General features: G+C 28.8%; 2 protein-coding genes across 2 annotated transcripts in view; both read right to left on the bottom strand.

Moving 5' to 3' along the window:
• LOC129911618 (myrosinase 1) overlaps positions 1 to 20190 on the bottom strand; it is a 75616-nt gene that overhangs the window by 22176 nt on the left and 33250 nt on the right. The window lies entirely within an intron of this gene.
• Positions 42 to 15886, bottom strand: LOC129911617 (myrosinase 1-like). Its single transcript, XM_055989468.1, has 7 exons — positions 15752 to 15886; positions 15363 to 15636; positions 1056 to 1583; positions 660 to 994; positions 488 to 590; positions 316 to 419; positions 42 to 247 (listed from the first exon to the last, which is right to left on the bottom strand). Exons 1-7 carry the CDS (start codon positions 15793 to 15795, stop codon positions 130 to 132), a joined length of 1506 nt encoding a protein of 501 aa, XP_055845443.1. The 5' UTR covers positions 15796 to 15886; the 3' UTR covers positions 42 to 129.

Raw genomic sequence — 20190 nt, 5'->3', positions numbered from 1 at the left:
TTTATATTTCTTTTATTTTATAAACTTCACATTACAAAAAAAAAAACAAAAACTACATATTTTATCAACTTACGTTAACACACAAATTTCTTATAGATTAAATATAATTAAATTTAATTTTTAAAATATTTAAATACTTGGGAGGGTTTTTGTTTCAATTACTTTTCTATAATACTTTGCTGACTTTCTGGGTGTACGTTCTTTATTTGGACTGTTCAAATTCACAGCATAAAGTCCAAATTTATTTCTGTAATTAAAATTTTCAAAAATGTTAATAAACACTTAGTAAGTGTAATAGTAGGGTCAAAAACATACGTATATCCTCTTTGCCATTCGAAATTATCAATTAAACTCCAAACGGTATAGCCTGTAACATTACAACCATCATTGACGGCATTCAATGCTGCTTGCATGTGAGACTGAAAACAAAAACCAAAAAGCGTGATTATAGTTAAACTAATCAATCAAACTCTTAATCAATATTAACCTTAATAAAATGAATTCGATCATCATCTTCTAGATCACCATCATCGGACCAGCCGTTTTCGGTTATTATCACTTCTGGGTTTCCATATTGGTCACGAATGTATCTATTTTTGTAATAAAAAAGTATATGTTATTCAACGTTCTTAAAAAAAAAAACAAATAAACAAACTTACTTCAAAATATCTTCGAGTCCTTCGGGAACGCAATACAGCCAAAATGGTTTCCCTCTGACCCATGTTTCATCTGGATAAGCATCACAATCATAATCCCTGTCCCATGAAGGATTCTCTCCCATTGGCTCACTAGCTCGTTTAATATATCTCGAAGTGTAATAGTTGAGACCCAAAAAGTCAGCAGAACCTTTAATAATTTCTTTCCATTTGCCATCAAGTCTTGGCAATCGTGATGATATTCTTCCTTCTTTCAAACTATTACTGTGGATTGTTTCAACCATAGCTGGGGGATATCCACCGGTTTTGCTGAAGATAGGATGTGACAAGAATCCTAACTGGAAAGTATGAAATCGTTTAAGTTTGGTATTTCTAAGCCCATAAGCAATATATACTTACATTGAACTGCATTCCTCGAGAAATTGCTTCCTGATCATTTGTATGCGAGTAAAAGAAACGACTATTTAAAGCCATTCCGATCTTACCACGTTGCTTTTCATAAAACCTGGATCTATAAGTTCTATAAGCAGCAGCATGAGCTTTCAAAGTATGATCCATACAAAGATAATCAGCTACACCGTGAGCATTGATTTGAGGAGGATAATTAGCATCTGCATATCCTGGCTTACAATAATCAATAGGTTCGTTAAATGTATTCCATATTTTAACTCGATCGCCGAAATTCTCAAAACATTCAATGGCATAAGTGACAAACATATTTATGATCAGAGGATTGGCGAAGCCACCGAACTTTTGAATCTCCGAAGGTAAATCATAATGAAACAATGTTACAATTGGCGTGATACCATTTGCAATTAATTTGTCGATAACTTTATTATAATAATCGATTCCTTTTTGATTTTTTGATGATATATCACCAGTTGGGTAGATTCTAGGCCATGCTATTGAAAAACGATAGTGATTAACCTGAAATGAAATAAGAAAAGAAAATGATTTAATACCAAAAATTATTTTTGCTGACGGTTTAAAGTTTTGAAAGTTTTCCAAAAATAAAATTTGAACGCTCTACAAAAAAGCTCTTGCACACTTTTTACGTTTATCTAACCGTTTAATAGATATTTGAGGTCCAAAAATCGAGAAAATCTTTAAAGAATCGTTTTTTGATCTTAAATTTGTAACAAATTGAAAAAATTATACCTAATAATCAAACGCGCAAGATAAATTCTTGTAAAAAACAGATTGCTCCACAATAAAGGTCTTAGTAACTTTTTTTTATTAATCTAACCATTTGAAAGATATTTGAGGTCAAAGTTAAAATAAATTATAAAAACATTTTTTAACTTTTCAAAATTTTCTAATTTACTGAAAATTATATCATTTGTATCAAGTTAACAAGATGTATTCTTTTAGGGACTTAAATTTGGATACGAATATCTTCTAAATGGTTAAAGCAATCAATTCGATGCCAACGAATTTTTTGTAGAACATTTAAGCCCCTATAAAAATACATCTTGTTTATTTGATAGATTAATGAAAAAATTTAATAAGACCTTTTTTTGTGGAAGAATCTGATTCCTAAAAGAATATGTCTTGCGCGTTTGATTACACAGGTCTACAAGGTTTTTGGTGCCGAGACTATGATATACTTTTCTATAGGTTTTCGGTGTGCTGAATTCGAATCTGAAGTCAGAAATATCCTATCAGCTCCCGTTTTTGAAATATTACCGTTAGAAGATGTAAAAAAAAATACTTTTGAGGTTATGCTTTTATGTGAAGACATTTTTTTTTTTTAATATAAATTATAACGGTTTCAATAAGAACTATATTCCTTCTTTCAAGATCTTTTTATTGTTCGAGATATCGTCAGTTTTTTTGGGTTATTGTAATGTATCAAACAGATATCACGTTTTCATCTCCTTCTTGATAAAAACACACTTACTTCATTTTAAGATATCTCCGGCAGTAAAAAAGATATTGCAAAGACTTAAACAGGTCTTGAAAGAAGGAAAATAGTTCTTATAGAAACCGTTATGAATTATATTTAAAAAAAATTCTTCAAATTAAGGCATAACATCAAAAGTGGTAAGAAAAACGTTTTTTTGCATTTTCTAACGGTAATATTTCCAAAACGGGAGCTGATAGAATATTTTTGACTTCAGATTCGAGTGCAACACACCCAAAACCTTCAGAAAAGTATATTTTGGTTCATGTGGGGAGGATCTTGTTAACTCCAAAAAAGTCAAAAAACGATTTTTTCGAACTTTCTAACGCTAATATTTCAAAAACGAGAGCTGATAGGATATTTCTGACTTAAGATTCGAGTTCAGCACATCAAAAACTTATAGAAATGTATATCATAGTCTCGGCACCAAAAAAAAAATTAAATTTTGTAGACCAGTGTTATTATAATTTTTCAATTTGTTACAGAATTAAGAACAAAAAACGAATTTTTAAAGATTTTCTCGGTTTTTGGACCTCAAATATCTATTAAACGGTTAGATAAACGAAAAAAAAAGTGTCCAAGGCCTTTTTTGTAGAGCGTTCAATTTCCTACAAGAATATGTAAAGAAATTTGCTAAAAAGTTGATTTATAAAAAAAAAATGGAAAAGTGCCAAGCGGAGGACCTTCCCACAAATATATAACGGGCTCATATTTGGTAGTCTAGAGGTGTCTTCGGAGTACAAAATCAAAAAAAAAAAATTCGATTTGTTTGACCCACCCTAATGTGGGTCAAAAAATTCATCATACCATCACTCAAAAGTAGCGGTAAAATAACTGCCGTGAAAAAATGTAACGGCAAAAACAAACAAAGTCAAGTACCTGAAGATAGAGATATGATTATAAGAACAAAAGTTACACTTATCGAGTCAATTTTGGGAGAAAAGTTGCGATTACTGCGTGAACAATGTTTAAAATTTAGCTGTTGCGAGAGTTACGTTAATCGAGAACGTATTGTAATTTGAATAGCTGCTATTTCATTAAAAAATTGAACACATGTTTTGTTAACTAAGCTGGAAAGGTAACCCAAAAAATATATAAGAGCTCTAGGAATCATTTTGTTAATTTATTATTGCTTCAATTGGCTATTTAGTACAGGTAAAATAGTACATAAAATCAAGAAATAAAAAAAAATTGTTACACTCATGAAACTTGGCAAATAGTTTGCTTTTGGGATAAAGAACCAAGTACAAAAAAGTTCTATAAAAAAAAAGTGGTTGGAAGGGTGTTTTTTCGAGGGCAAGAGGGAGGGGGTGAAGGTCAAAAATATACTGAAAATGTCGAATATCATCAAATGACACATGTTTTCAAGGTATTTTTTGATGCTGAATCTAATGACATAAATATAAAGTCAATACGATTGCTCTAAGAAGAGTTATTTCCGATTAAAAACAAGGGTGCTTGTTTTTTGACTTCAACAAGTAAAATATAACTGAAACCCATGTGAAAAACATGCTACACTGATAAAATTCGGCATGAAGGTTTTAGATAAAGCAGGGACAAAGCATTCATAAAGTTCTTAAAATTATTTTTGGTGAAAGGGTGTTTTTTTTATGGGTTAAATTGTGTGTGAGGAAGGTATCATAACAGCTGACTTAAATTTTATTAATTTTTAAAACTTGGTGTAAATGTTTTGGTTGGTATAAGAATTAAGAATCTATAAAGTGTACAAAATTATCTTGAGTGAAAGGGTGTTTTTTTTTTTTAAGAAATGATGAAATTTGGAATTAGTACCACAAAAACTAGGAAAAAATTGTTACACCAATGAAAATTGGTAAAAATGTTTCATTTATAACAGAAACCAAGAACCCAAAAAGTCTGTACAAATATTTTACGGTAAAGTGTGTTTCTTTTGGGAAATAGGGAAAAAATCCGCGATAAGTCCGATAAAATCAATGGTATAAATGGTACCCTTACAAAATTCATTAAATATGTTCTCTTTCCCATTTGAATTACGAATGATGTAAGTCTATAATAGTAGAGTAACTAAAGCAAATTATTAGGGAACCCGGCCGAACAGCTCTGATTTTGACGATTTTTTTTTTCAAACGTAGGCAATTAAAAATACTTTAAAGTCTATAGATTAAAAACTGTCGATGTTGCCGTATTGTTTTTTAAAATTAAAATTAAATTTTTTTTTGAACAAAACCATTTTTTTTGCTTAATTTTCATAAAACAAATGATAGCAAAACATTCTCTAGGTAATTTAAGGAAAAAAAAATATGGGGGAGTAAGGGACAATCTTCCATCGTTTAAGCGATAAATGCAATTTTCTCACAATCTGACTTCAAACACAAAAAAAAATATTTTGAAAACAACGGCAACACCTACAATATTTTAAAATACATTTTTAAAAAGCCAGAAGCTCATTCTTATCTCTTAAATTTAAATCCACTAAATTTAATGAAGAGTTTTTGAAAAAATGGTCCTCAAACTCAGAATTTAAAAAAAAAATGTTAAAAAAAAAATTTTAAATGACTTTTTTCCAAACTTTGTCTAATAAAATATGAATTTATTTTAAAAAAAATTTTGGCCATAAATATTATCAGTTGAATTCCGAAGAGGAAAAGGTAATATATATTACAGTTTAAAAAAAAATTAAAAATTACTTCAATTTCAATGGGTTTTTTTGATAAAAACTGAATTTTTGCATTGAAATAATTGATTTTCTCAAAGACTTTGGTAAATAAGAACTTAAAATTTTTAATATTTAGCTTTCAAAAGTAAGGGTTATTAAATTAAAAAAAAATATTTTTATATTTAAAAGTTGAACTTAAAAAAAAAAATAAGTTAAATTTTTTTCCAAAACTTCTATTCAAAAAAGTTCTTTGAAAATGAAAAACTTTTTAATTTTTTTCATAAACCGTAATACATATTGACTTTTCTTTTTATAATTTCAAATCATAATAAATGTGGCCAAAAAAAATTGAAAAAAAATGCATTTTATATTACGAAAAAGTTTTAAAAACCACATGTTAAGATTTTTTCAATAATTTTTTTTTCAAGAATTTGAGTTGAGTTACCATTCTTTCAAAAGTCCTTAATTCAATTAACTTAATTTTAATTTTACAAATATATGACTAAGCTTCTAGCTTTTTAAAAATGTACATTTAAATATTGTAGGTGTTGCCGTTGTGTTCAAATATTTTTTTTTGTGTTTGAAGTCAATTAATAAGAAAATTGCATCTATCGCTTGAACGATGAAAGATTGTCCCTCACTCCCATATATATTTTTTCCTTGAATTTCCTAGACAATCTTTTGGCATCAATTAATTTATGAAATTTAAGAAAAATTTTTGAAAAAAAAATTTTTTTGTTCACAAAAATCTTCAATAAAATTTAAAAAATCAAAACGGCAACACCGGCAATTTTTAATCTATAGACTTTAAAGTATTTTTAATTACCGACGTTTGAAAAAAAAGATCATCAAAATCTAAGCTGTTCGGCCGGGTTCCCTAATATTGCCAATTTTTGAGCTTTAGTTACTCCACTATAAGTTTTTTTTATAAAGAAAATATGGGTATATTTGAAAAAGTGTGTAATACAAGAGTAATGTTAGTGGTACCATATTGAAATTTAGTAATTATGTTACTTTTAGGATAAGAAACAAGAATCTTAAGTGTCTATAAAAATATCATGGTTAAAAGGGTGTTTTTTTGAGTGAAAACAAAAATGATGAGTCACCCTAATGAAATTTGGTAAAAACATTGATTTTGGGATAGAAAGCAAGAATAAAAAGTTTTCATAAAAAAATTTTTGGTGAATGGGTGTTTTTTCGAAGAGACAGTAAAATCTGCAATTGGTCCCAAAAAGCCAATTTTTGCAGTATATTTTTGACCTTCAACCCCTCCCTCTTGTCCGCATTTCACATGTTTCCATGTCGTTGGCAGTATATAAAATTAATATAATGCAAAAAAAGTACGTATACGCCACAGTGAACATAATTTATTTTCTTTTTCCAGCGTTCTCTCATTACCACTATACATAAAAAAAAAACATATTTACAGCCTACATCTAAAGTACATTAGTAGTATTTATTTTATAAATATTTTGCATAACAATCTTGAACTATAATAGCAGCAAACTTGTGTGACTCAGTCGTTTCTTTTAATTCTTAAATCCAAGCAAATGCCATAACCCTTTTTTCAAATGTGCCGGCAAAATATTAATTTAAAATAAACAACAAAACCAACACGTTTTAATAACTACATGTGAAAATAATTTTTTTTTGTATGACAACAATGATAGGAATAAATTATAATTTCTTGTTTTGTATACAATCATACATTGTGCCGGTTGGTTTAGTATTTGCAAATTGTTGCAATTAAATATAAAGTTGACTCTATTCTAGAAAACAATAAACTCACGTATTCTTACATACACAAAAAGACTTTTAAATATTAGATGACATTCAAATGTTGTATTGTTTCGACATTGCTCGTTTTAATTTTAACTTGACTTTGAATTAATGCCAAATTAAACTAGCGGTATCTTAGTAGATACATTCAAATAGAAGAATACAAATTATTTGTTCAGCTGTGAGAGGTTATATTTTTTAAGATACATACAAACATGTTTATTAATGCCTTAAAAATAAAAAAATATTAAGTCTTTGGTTTTACGCTTATTTAGGGGTATGTAAGCATTCAAATTCAAATTTTCCTATAATTTAATTAATTTGATAAACAGCACTATTCTAATAAATGTTATCAAAAAAAAAAAAAAATCTAGATTCAATAAAATTGATAGACTGTATGCATAAAATAATAAAATACTTGAAACTTTAGCATTTATTTTTAATTTAAGTTGTTTGTCTTGCGTTTATGATTGCACTTTCTAACGATAAGATAAAACAGCAAAATCTTCTATTTTCTAGATGCATGTTATCTTTTAAACTTATCAATATTAATTTATCATTATTATGGTTATTGTTTAATGATTATAGTGATATATGATTTTATTTTTAATTTTTGCATTTGATAAGTAAAGAGGAAAAAAAATTAACTTTATATGTTTATGTTATATTTTTATATGTTTTTTTTTTTTTTTTAATGCTGAACAAGACTTTGGAGCTATCCAAGAAAAATATATTAGGTCTAAACATCAGATATAACCAAACAAATTGTGTTAAAACATAACGGTTCTTTAACTTTAGCTAACCGGTATGCAAATTTATTCACCGTCTTATTTCCCTCTTTAATCAATAGTTTAGATAAAGGTTAAGATTACAAGTAACACAAAATTACTTGTAAATAAAGGTAAAAATTCTACAGCTCCTCCGACATTCTTCTTTCAGAAGGATATAAAGTAGATAAAAGGCAGAAATGGAAATGGATAGAATAAATTAAGAATGTTATTTGATTTTTACAAATATTTTAAATCGGAATGATTTTTTATAAAAAATTAATAATTATAATTATTACAATTTTTTTGCACTTTGAAAGTCTTTTCAAAAAATTCTTGATTCCTTCTAAAATAGGTATGGCTTTTCTTAAGAAATAAAAACGTTTTGAAAAAAATTGATTTTCAAAAAAAAAATTGAAACGTTTAAAAAAAATTCTAAATAATACTTTAACCCTGCCATTAAAAAAAAAGTTCGCTAAAACCAAGGTCGTTTACGAGAAAAAGAGAAATCAAGAAAACGTTACATTGGCAGGTACCATTAATAAGAGTCCGAATAATATGTTTTTTAAATTTCAAAAGTTTGCGATTTTCTTTACGAATCTTTAACTTGTTGGTAAATTAATTATATCTCGACTTTCAATTTTGCTTCCATAAGAACTTTGCGGATGTCACTGTAAAAATATTGCTTAAATTGACATATATTTTAGTTATATGTGATCTTATTGGATGTATTATCTCATTTAAAACAATATTATTTTAGAATTACATACTTCCATAAAGTGACGCATTTTGTCCCTGCATATACAGGGTGTCCCAAAAGTAATGGATCAAACGAAATATGCTGATAGGCCAACTTAAGGGCTCTCAGAATTTGGTAACTTGTTCATCCCAAATCCTTACGGTTTTCGATTTAATGCAGTTTTTGTGAAATTTCGAAAAATCCCGACTTTGCGACAGTATTTTGCTTCCTCCGCTCATAATTGATTTTTGTTTTTTACAATTCTTTCACTAAAACATTGCCAAATAATAAGAAATAATTATTTAATCAAAATATTTTTTATTTCATACGCCATTTTGCTGCAAATTAATTAACAGTTCCATGTTTTATAAAAACTCAATTTCTTTCTTTTATTTCAGAGCAACACCCTGAAAAAAATTTGTATGGTGTGGCACTGGTTTATTATTTTGAAAACTTGCCGTGTTATTGCAGTTTTCAAAAATGTATAAAAATTTCCAAAGTTGAAATTGTAACAAAAGATATTACAATTTAAATGCAACAAAACAGGGCTTTTCAGAGAAAAATAACAAAGAAAAATAAACACATTTTCTCGACTGTTGTTTGTTTATTTCTTTTTGAATAAAAGTCTCGACTTTTGTTTGTTATTTTTCTCTGAAAAACCCTGTTTTGTTGCATTTAAATTGTAATATCTTTTGTTCTAATTACAATTTTGGAAACTTTTATGCATTTTTGAAAACTGCAATAACACGGCAAGTTTTTAAAATAATAAACCAGTATCACACCATGCAAATTTTTTTTCGGGATGCTGCTCTGAAATAAAAGTAAGAAATTGAGTTTTTATAGAACATGAAACTGTTATTTAATTTGCAGCAAAATGGCGTATGAAATAAAAAATATTTTGATTAATTAATTATTTCCTATTATTAGGCAACGTTTTAGTGGAAGAATTGTAAAAAACAAAAATCAATTATGAGCGGAGGAAGCAAAATACTGATGCAAAGTCGGCATTTTTAGAAATTTCACAAAAACTGCATTAAATCGAAAACCGTAAGGATTTGGGATGAACAAGTTACCAAATTCTGAGAGCCCTTAAGTTGGCCTATCAGCATATTTCGTTTGATCCATTACTTTTGGGACACCCTGTATTTTTTTATTTAATTAAATTAAGAAAACTAATTTAACTAACATTTTCCTTTTTATAATATATTTACTTGATCTGAAATAGTAAAACATTTCCAGGAACAAAATTAATACTAAAAAAAAGTGGCCTTAAGCTAATGAGGCGTGGTGTACTTGCCCCTGGTTATCTAGTCTCTATGCAACATTTTCAAAAAGTATCAAACCGGCAAACCTGTTTACATTTTATGGTTTTAATTGGAATCAATTAAAAAAAAAAACACAAACTGCTTAAAAATCTTTATTTATAAAGCTAAGGTTCTAAAAGCCATTTAAAGTTGTTCGCTGCAACTAAATTTTTTTTCCGGTAAGTAGTAACTGAAGTTACATGACTAAAGCTAAGATTTATATGGACTTTCACGATATAAAACAGTAAAACCTCATTGATCTTGTTATTTTTTTTTTTTTTTTATTGATTTAAAATGTTGTTATCCGTGGCCTAGTATGATTATAACCATCAAATGACTACCTCAACCAAAAGGGGGAAGTTGTTTTAATATCAAGCTTGACAGCACACAGCTTCTACTTTTTTTTGTATTGACCATAATAACTAATGTAATGCAGTTTTAATTGTTAAAAAAAAAGAAACACTTGTCATTGCATTGCTTTTAACCAAAATTTTTAATTTGATTTTTGTTAAATCAAGGTTTTATTTAATTTTATTGAAAAATACTTATTGATTGAAGTAAGTTTTCAGGAAATGTTGTTTTTTTTTTTAAGTTAGAGCACAAGTTTACCACGTAGCTCAGCTTATTTTTGCTTTAATCTTTTGACGCTTTTTTATGAATTTCGTGATAAACTTAATTTCATTACAAAACAGAAAAAATTTGTATACGAGATAACTGCTCAAACTTTTCCATTCCATTCGATCTTTTGAAGCCTCTTTCCAAAATCCTATTTTTCCTACTTCCCCTCTAAGAAGTGAAGAATTCAACTTTACAGACAAAATCAAGGTTAGTGACCATACACTTTACAGAAAAGGCTGACCCCTTAACACGTCTTATTTGTACCTTTTATTTTGTTACATGGAAACAAAAAATAAAGTTTGTTTTTTGACATTGATAACCCTATATAAAAACAAACGAAGACAAAAATAACAACTCAATGACGGAAGTGAAATTTTGACTATCAATCAGAAAAAAAAAATCCTTTGACGTCTTATCACATTTTGATTCACAAAAAAATTGTTCATTGCAATTTTTTAGCAATACAATTTTGAAAACAATAAAAATAATATTGCTATAGGGGCTCGTTGGATTAAAACCATCCATGACACCAAACCAAGCTAATTAGAGTATAGATCTTTTAATCAGTTTTTCAGTTTCCTTCCTTAATCAGTCATGGACGTCATGGCTTGGTTGTTTTCAACTTTGTGTATGTATATTAATTTTTTGAATTCAATTTTAAACTACGCATCCATAAACACTTTTCCCTTAAACTTGATAAAGCTAATGGATTGAATGATTTTTTTTTTGGAAATAGGCCGAACTATTTTTTTTTTTTTCATAGTTGATAGTGAAAATAGGTCAAGGGTGGGAATAAAATAAATTTGTTTTTAAAATGTATACTTTGTTCTCTAAATTAAAACACATGATTTTTAGTTAGCTAAGGACAAAGTCTGCCACTGATTAACTTAATATTATACGATGTTATTTGCAAAAAAAAAGTTACATCATATTGATATTCATATTATATCACTATCATGTTGTTAAATTTTGATTTTACCTCAAGGGTCTGTAAAAATTGTGACATTTTATTACTTGGTGTTCTCTCCTTTTGCTTTTGTTATATTGCAAAAAGTTAAAAAATCTTGTTTTATTTTTTTGTTTTTTTTCTCAAAATTTGGCAGTTGTTTGATACATTACATTTAACCCACCTATGTTACCCACCTTCAGAGTAACACACCCTTAAGTAAAATTTATAATATCTACATTTTATAAAAATAAAAAATTACTGGGAAGATATATTGTGCTATTAATAAGTTTTTAATGACATTTCTTTAATGTCATTGGCCATTTGGCTACAGAAATTTTTGGCTGACATCACAGCTCCTTCCTCAAAAATTAACCTGTATTTTAACTTTGGATCAACATTTTTTGGTTGAAAGTTTGATTGATTTTTTGTTTTTTTTTATTTTTGTATTCCATAATTTATAAATAAATTCTCAATTCAGTAATTTTAATCCATTTAAACGTTGGCGTTGGAGAGGCTTGGCTCAAGATGATTTTGATTGTAGTTTTTTTCGGCATTTCCATACAAGCTTTGAACAAACACAAGGCAATAAATTTATAAATGCTTGAAGTGCAGGTGCTTTTCATCGATACAGGTAAAGGTAACACTATACTCTGTCCGATAAAAATTGGCAGTACAGGGAAGGTAGGGCATTTGCATCTCACTTTGCTTCACGCCTTCTGGATATGTCTATCACATAAAAAAGCTCACTTAGCGATGCCGTATTATCAAAAAAAAAAATGTTTCGAAAAGGTACCAGCGTTACCATTTTGTCAGTAAAATTTCACAAAAACGAAAAAAAAAAATAAATTTTTCGTTTAACACCAAAATAACAAATAAAAAATTCACTCATTTAAGACGCAGGCCGACCCCACGCATGGGTACAAAATTTTGCCTGTTGAAATCTTAAAATGCATGTTAAAATGTTGACATTAACTGTTTTCCTACATACACAAAATAAAAATCAAATAGCCACCAACACCACGACAACACATATGCTTTTTTTCGTTCAAAAAGCTTGAAAAAAGCATTAATCCTGAAAGCTCTTTCAGAAAAATAATAGAAAAAGGAGTAGTTTATGAAGGAAGTTTACCAATGGTAACTCTTATGTATTGTGAATACTTTTAATAAACAGCTTTTATGATTGAGTTTCATTCTGCCACAGATCGTGAGGCAGATCGGTCATAGGAGGGTGTACTTCGCTTAATAAAGAAATAACAACAACAATGCCATGGCACGTCTGTGGTGTTCTTGTGTGTTTCAGGGGCATATTTTTCGTAAATTGCTTTTTAGCAATCGTTAGGTCACATTGTTTTTGAAAAAGCTCTCCCATAAGGCCTGTACTGCCAATATTTATCGGACAGAGTATAGCAATAGCAAGTTTGATATTTGTAAAAAAAAATTAACTAGGTATAGGAGCAAGTACCTACGTCCTTTTTTTAACACAAAACATTGTTTTTTTTTTTGCATGCACGTTGACTATTTCGGACCTGAGAAATCAATTGGCTTCATTAGTTTTTTCGATTTATCGGTACGATTTCGAACAAAATTTTTTTCGGAAGTTTTTTCAATAATAAAGCATTTTGTCCGGTTTAAAGTCATTTTTCTTGTTTATATTGCTATTTATTCTGATCAAACGTTACATATATTACCAGCATAAAGACAATATAAACAATTTCGAGCTATTTATTTGACAATTAAGCGATTTTTTTTTTTTTAATTCAAGAAATTTGGATTTTTTTGCATTGTTATCGTTTTATTATGTTTTAGTGGAGTAACTTTAGCAAATTACAGATCCAATTTTGATAATTTCTGATCTAAAACGTCGGTAACAAAAAATGGGATCGGGTCAAAATTCTGGCTTCAAAATTCTGCTTTTTAAAATTCTGCTTTTTTAACGAAAATTCTGCTCTTTTTCTATTCTGCTTTTCAAAATTCAGCTTTTCAAAATTCTGCTTTTCAAAATTCTGTCAGTATTATACTTAAACAAAAAAATTCTGCCAATTCTGTTTTTTTTTTTTATAGCATATGCTCTGACTAAAGAAAAATATACATCATTAATGTAATTCAACATCGCAAATATTTTTTAAAATGCATAGACTGACTTTCTTTCAAATAAATTCTATAACTTATTGGAACCGATGTTGTTTGATACAAAATATTCCTTTTCTTATTAAAATTTTTGAATATTCATCTTTATTTGGTAAATTAAAAAATTTTGAATTATTTTCGGAAATGTTTAGTATTAAAAACCTTTTCTTAATTTTTTTCAAATTTATTCATTTATAAAACAAAAATTAATATGCATTCAAAGAATGACAAATTTCTAAGGTAAGTAACCAAATAAGAAGATCAATTTCCAAACCCTTTTTTAATTTTTTGCAGAATTTTGAAAAACAGAATTATGAAAAGCAGTATTTTGAAAAATAGAATTTTGTAAAGCAGAATTTTGACAAAAGAATTTTGACCCCGGCAGAATTTTGACCCCAACCCACAAAAAATATTTTCAACCTCTATGGGTTCAAAATTTTTGGTTTTGCCGGTTTGTTTTTTAAAACTAAAAATTAAATTTTCTTCAAAAATTTTTTTTTTGAATTTCATAAATTACATAAATGATGTCAAAAGATTATTAAGATTATTTAGAGAATAAAAATTATATGGGAGTGAAGGACAAGATTAAATCGTTTAGGCGGTAGAAGTAATTTTCTCACAAATCGACTTCAAATGTAAAAAAAAAATGTATTACAACACAACGGCAACATATTCATTACTAAGATATACATTTTTACAAAACCAGTAGTTTATTTCTATCCGAAAATTAAAATCAATAGCAATAAATAGCAATATTAACAAGAAAAATTACTTTAAACCGGGTAAAATGCTTAAAATTATCGAAAAAACTTCGGACAAATATTTTGTTCGAAGTCTAAAACTAATGATACCAATCGATTTCTCAGGAAATAAGGGGAAACAGGCAACAGCGCGCTAGTCTAAGATTTCGACTTGCACAGTGTAATTAAAAGGAAAATATTGTTTTGAAAACGCAGGGCATAAATTAGTTATTTGATTAAAAAATATCTTTCTGGAATTTGGATGTCAACTGAACAATAAAGATCGGGTTCCAAGTATGTGTGTGAAACTTTAATTCGGTACCTTTAAAAAAATATAAACACTCAAATATTAATTCTTTGCCTCTTTAATTTTAAATAGCTATAATTGAAAGTTTTAAAAAGAATTTCTGATGATATAATTTTATAGCTTAAAAAAATCTCTATGACTCCGACAGTCATTCTAAAGCCCATTTCTTGGATTTGCTTAATTTAGAAATTTTTCAATAACCAGACTGGTTTCTATCATTTAACTTGTCATTGGTATTTCCAAAAATGTTTGAAAATTGATAATCTATTCTTGAAATATGTAGGTATAAGTGTTCTGTCTTTTATTTGCCGATTTAATGTTCTAAGAATACTTGTTTTGTTAAACCTTAAATATCAGTAACAAATATAAGATTTGCATTTCTGTTAAAAATGTTTGCCAAAAAAAAGTTAAAAATAAATTAACAGACATACTGATAGATGACTTCATTTGATGAAAAATTATTTACTACCTATCTCTGAGACAAAAAAAAAAAAAACATTAATTCCGGCAAACTTTTATTGTTTTGAAGAATTAAGGCTAGTTTAAAAAAAATTAGTTATGACTTATGTATGAGTTTGAAACGTTTGTTTCTTATTTATAAATAGATAACCTAAATTACTGTCTGAAATCTATTTCGAAACGAGACCTCATAAACAATAAATTCTAATCGAAATTCAAACAACAAAATGAGTCAAAACAACGAAACAATATAAAACAAATTGTTTAACAAATTGACACGTGCCCAGCTTCGCAGCTTCAGGCTTCTTATCTTTTTCAAAGTTTTCTCAATAAATCTCAAAATAGTATTATAATTAGGAAAAGATGTTAGGATACATACTTTTAACTCCTTTAAAGCTGCCAAATCTTGATCGAAACGATGATATGAATCAGCTGCAACATCAGCATTCGATCGATCATCCATCATGTCGGGGAATTTGTGTGTAAATTCATCCCAAATTGATTCACCTCGGCCATCTTCATTCCAGGCTCCTTCAATTTGATAAGCTGATGTTGAAACACCAAAACTAAAATTATCTGGAAATTTTGGATTTCCCTTTGCTGTAAGATTACAATGGTAATCAAATTTTGCCTCTGTCACATTTATTGTGGTGCTGTGTATAAAAGTTATAACATAAATTTTAATTAAATTAAATTTTGTTCAAATTTTTTATTTTTATTTCAATAAAAATATTTATTGTGTAAGACCCAAAAAAAAAAAAAACATACGCTAAAATTCCAATTGCGGCAAAAAACGACGCGAACAGCCACATAATCGTATAACTAACTGTGGCAAAAGATCTGTACTAACTGAATAAGTTAAAATTTTGCACGAGAGTTTCAAGTGGTTAATTCATTTAATATAGATACAAACAAAACAAACAAGTGTTTTTTTGTTTAAGCTCTGGAGTTGGTGAAATGGTGAGGTGCCGATTGATTAAAAGATTGGTGACGAATTTTACTCAGATTAAATTTTAAACGCTCTCTTTTACTCAAAAAAGCTATATTTTAATAAAGCCTGTATGCCTCAGAAGGTGGTATTATAATGGTAAGCAAAAGAAGCATAATCGTTTCATAGGTTATCAGTTTAATAGCTTGGATTATATTATTGACAATCAAACACGTTATGTGGAAAGACCTTGACACACAAGATACGAGTAGGTACTTTTTGTATACATATTCCGAGATAATACTGGACACATACCCTCTCAAAGTGCGTCCAATGAACTTTTTTTTTTAGTCAAAGTTAATGTAAAACTTGATATTTAGATAAGTTGTAAGTTTTATTTGCCGGTAGTTATGAAAGTTAGCGGAATCACCACTTATCCAATTTTTTCGATAAAAGCTTATTTTTCAACAATTAATTTCTTGTATAGTAAATTTAATAATAATAATCAAAATATCAAGTTATATAAAATTTTAAAATTAAATTATCGTTAAATTATATTTAAGCTGTGTTATATCATAATAATTTTTAGCCACCTGCTAAGATCAAATTTCAGAGATTTAGCGTAGTAAACAGGTTTACATTTTTTTTAATGATAAAAATAAAAATCAATGTGGTTTCTGATTTCATAATTTTAAAAATATACCAATATTAAAAGTAATATAAAAAAGATCAGTTCTTGTGAAAAGCAAAAAAAACATTTTTTTTTCCTTCCAACACCGTTAAAACCATTTTTTTTATGACAACTTATAATAATAAATTTTATATCATCTGAAAGCTAATTGTTTCAGCTCAAAATATTTGTATCGACCATGTTTATACAACATCTTCATTTAAGACTTCATTTAAGATGCGAATTTATGAAAGAAAACAGCCTTCATGACGAATGAGGACTTCACGAAGCATAAAGTAAGACCTTAAGACTTCTTTTAAGATGCGAATTTATGAAAGAAAAAAGCCTTCATGACGAATGAGGACTTCACGAAGCGAAAAGTATGAGCTTAAGAGCACTTTTAAGATGCGAATTTATGAAATAAAAAACCATTCATGACGAATGAGGACTTCACGAAGCAAAAAGTATGACCTTCAGACTACTTTTAAGATGCGAATTTATGAAAGAAAAAAGCCTTCATGACGAATGAGGACTTCACGAAGCATAAAGTATGACCTTAAGACTTCTTTTAAGATGCGAATTTATGAAAGAAAAAAGCCTTCATGACGAATGACGACTTCACGAAGCAAAAAGTATGACCTTTAGACCTCTTTTAAGATGCGAATTTATGAAAGAAAAAAGCCTTCATGACGAATGAGGAATTCACGAAGCGAAAAGTATGAGCTTAAGAGCACTTTTAAGATGCGAATTTATGAAATAAAAAAGCATTCATGACGAATGAGGACTTCACGAAGCAAAAAGTATGACCTTAAGACTTCTTTTAAGATACGAATTTATGAAAGAAAAAAACCTACATGACGAATGAGGACTTCACGAAGCAAAAAGAATGACCTTAAGACCTCTTTTAAGATGCGAATTTATGAAAGAAAAAAGCCTTCATCACGAATGAGGACTTCACGAAGCAAAAATTATGACCTTAAGACCCCTTTTAAGATGCGAATTTATGAAAGAAAAAAGCCTTCATGATGAATGAGGACTTCACGAAGCAAAAAGTATGACCTTAAGACCTCTTTTAAGATGCGAATTTATGAAAGAAAAAAGCCTTCATCTCGAATGAGGACTTCACGAAGCAAAAAGTATGACCTTAAGGCCCATTTGCTCATACGGATCATAAATTTAGATCTTAGCTAGGTCGAACATAGCACTTCTGTTTTACTTAGTTTATTCCAAGTTGCTAAAAAATATTTATGTTAAACCTAGCAATGATTCACTTTCATGCGAGAAATCGCTGAGAGCTTCAAATCAAATTGTCAAATCGACACAAACGTCAGTTAATTTAAATTGTTTTTGAACAATTTACGGAAAATAATTCAAGAAATTTTGTTATTCTGTCTATTTTTATTAAAGAAAAAATGAATATTAGTGAAAGCGGTAAAATAAATGGTGTTTAATTCAATAAAAAACAAATTATTTATTTGAAAGATTTATTTTTGTGTATGTATTTGTGTGTCATTGTGTTTGTTTGTATTGTGTGTGAAAATTTTGACAGCAAAATGTTAAAAAATGTATACGAATTTGTGCGGCAAATTGTACCATCTGCTACTAGTTAACACGTATAAAGTAAGTTAACCGTTCTTAAACTTATAATTATTGTTCACTTTACACCCAAAATCATTTTTAAGGGGTGTTTTTTTCTTTTTTTCGCAGTTAAAATTGCTTAAGAAGAACATAAAACCCTTATGATCTACTATTTCCTCATCCTAAATAATGTTAAACTTAGTCAGATTTAGGGGTTACTTTTAAGTTCGTGCAAACCGGTATGTGAAACTTAGGCCTTTATGATTTACTTAAATATTTAAGACTCGTTTCAGCAAATGGGCCTAAGACTTCTTTTAAGATACGAATTTATGAAAGAAAAAAGCCTTCATGACGAATGAAGACTTCACGAAGGAAAAAATATGACCTTAAGACCTCTTTTAAGATACGAATTTATGAAAGAAAAAAGCCTTCATGACGAATGAGGACTTCACGAAGCAAAAAGTAAGACCTTAAAACTTCTTTTAACATGCGAATTTATGAAAGAAAAAAACCTACATGACGAATGAGGACTTCACGAAGCAAAAAGTAAGACCTTAAGACTTCTTTTAAGATACGAATTTATGAAAGAAAAAAGCCTTCATGACGAATGAGGACTTCACGAAGGAAAAAATATGACCTTAAGACCTCTTTTAAGATACGAATTTATGAAAGAAAAAAGCCTTCATGACGAATGAGGACTTCACGAAGCAAAAAGTATGACCTTTAGACCTCTTTTAAGATGCGAATTCATGAAAAAAAAAGCCTTCATGACGAATGAGGACTTCACGAAGCGAAATGTATGACTTTAAAACCTCTTTTAATATGCGAATTTATGAAAGAAAAAAGCCTTCATGACGAATGAGGACTTCACGAAGCGAAATGTATGACCTTAAGACCTCTTTTAAGATGCGAATTCATGAAAGAAAAAAGCCTTCATGACGAATGACGACTTCACGAAGCAAAAAGTATGACCTTTAGACCTCTTTTAAGATGCGAATTTATGAAAGAAAAAAGTCTTCATGACGAATGAGGACTTCACGAAGCATTAAGTATGACCTTAAGACTTTTTTTAAGATGCGAATTTATGAAAGAAAAAAACCTTCATGACGAATGAGGACTTCACGAAGCATAAAGTATGACCTTAAGACTTCTTTTAAGATACGAATTTATGAAAGAAAAAAGCCTTCATGACGAATGAGGACTTCACGAAGGAAAAAATATGACCTTAAGACCTCTTTTAAGATACGAATTTATGAAAGAAAAAAGCCTTCATGACGAATGAGGACTTCACGAAGCGAAATGTATGACCTTAAGACCTCTTTTAAGATGCGAATTTATGAAAGAAAAAAGCCTTCATGACGAATGAGGACTTCACGAAGCAAAAAGTATGACCTTAAGACCTCTTTTAAGATGCAAATTCATGAAAGAAAAAAGCCTTCATGACGAATGAGGACTTCACGAAGCGAAATGTATGACCTTAAGACCTCTTTTAAGATGCGAATTTATGAAAGAAAAAAGCCTTCATGACGAATGACGACTTCACGAAGCAAAAAGTATGACCTTTAGACCTCTTTTAAGATGCGAATTCATGAAAAAAAAAAGCCTTCATGACGAATGAGGACTTCACGAAGCGAAATGTATGACTTTAAAACCTCTTTTAATATGCGAATTTATGAAAGAAAAAAGCCTTCATGACGAATGAGGACTTCACGAAGCGAAATGTATGACCTTAAGACCTCTTTTAAGATGCGAATTTATGAAAAAAAAAAAAGCCTTCATGACGAATGACGACTTCACGAAGCAAAAAGTATGACCTTTAGACCTCTTTTAAGATGCGAATTCATGAAAGAAAAAAGCCTTCATGACGAATGAGGACTTCACGAAGCGAAATGTATGACCTTAAAACCTCTTTTAATATGCGAATTTATGAAAGAAAAAAGCCTTCATGACGAATGAGGACTTCACGAAGCGAAATGTATGACCTTAAGACCTCTTTTAAGATGCGAATTTATGAAAAAAAAAAGCCTTCAT

The sequence above is a fragment of the Episyrphus balteatus genome, chromosome 2 (genome assembly GCF_945859705.1).
Source record: "Episyrphus balteatus chromosome 2, idEpiBalt1.1, whole genome shotgun sequence".
NCBI lineage: Eukaryota > Metazoa > Arthropoda > Insecta > Diptera > Syrphidae > Episyrphus > Episyrphus balteatus.
This window is presented reverse-complemented; position numbering and strand designations above follow the sequence as displayed.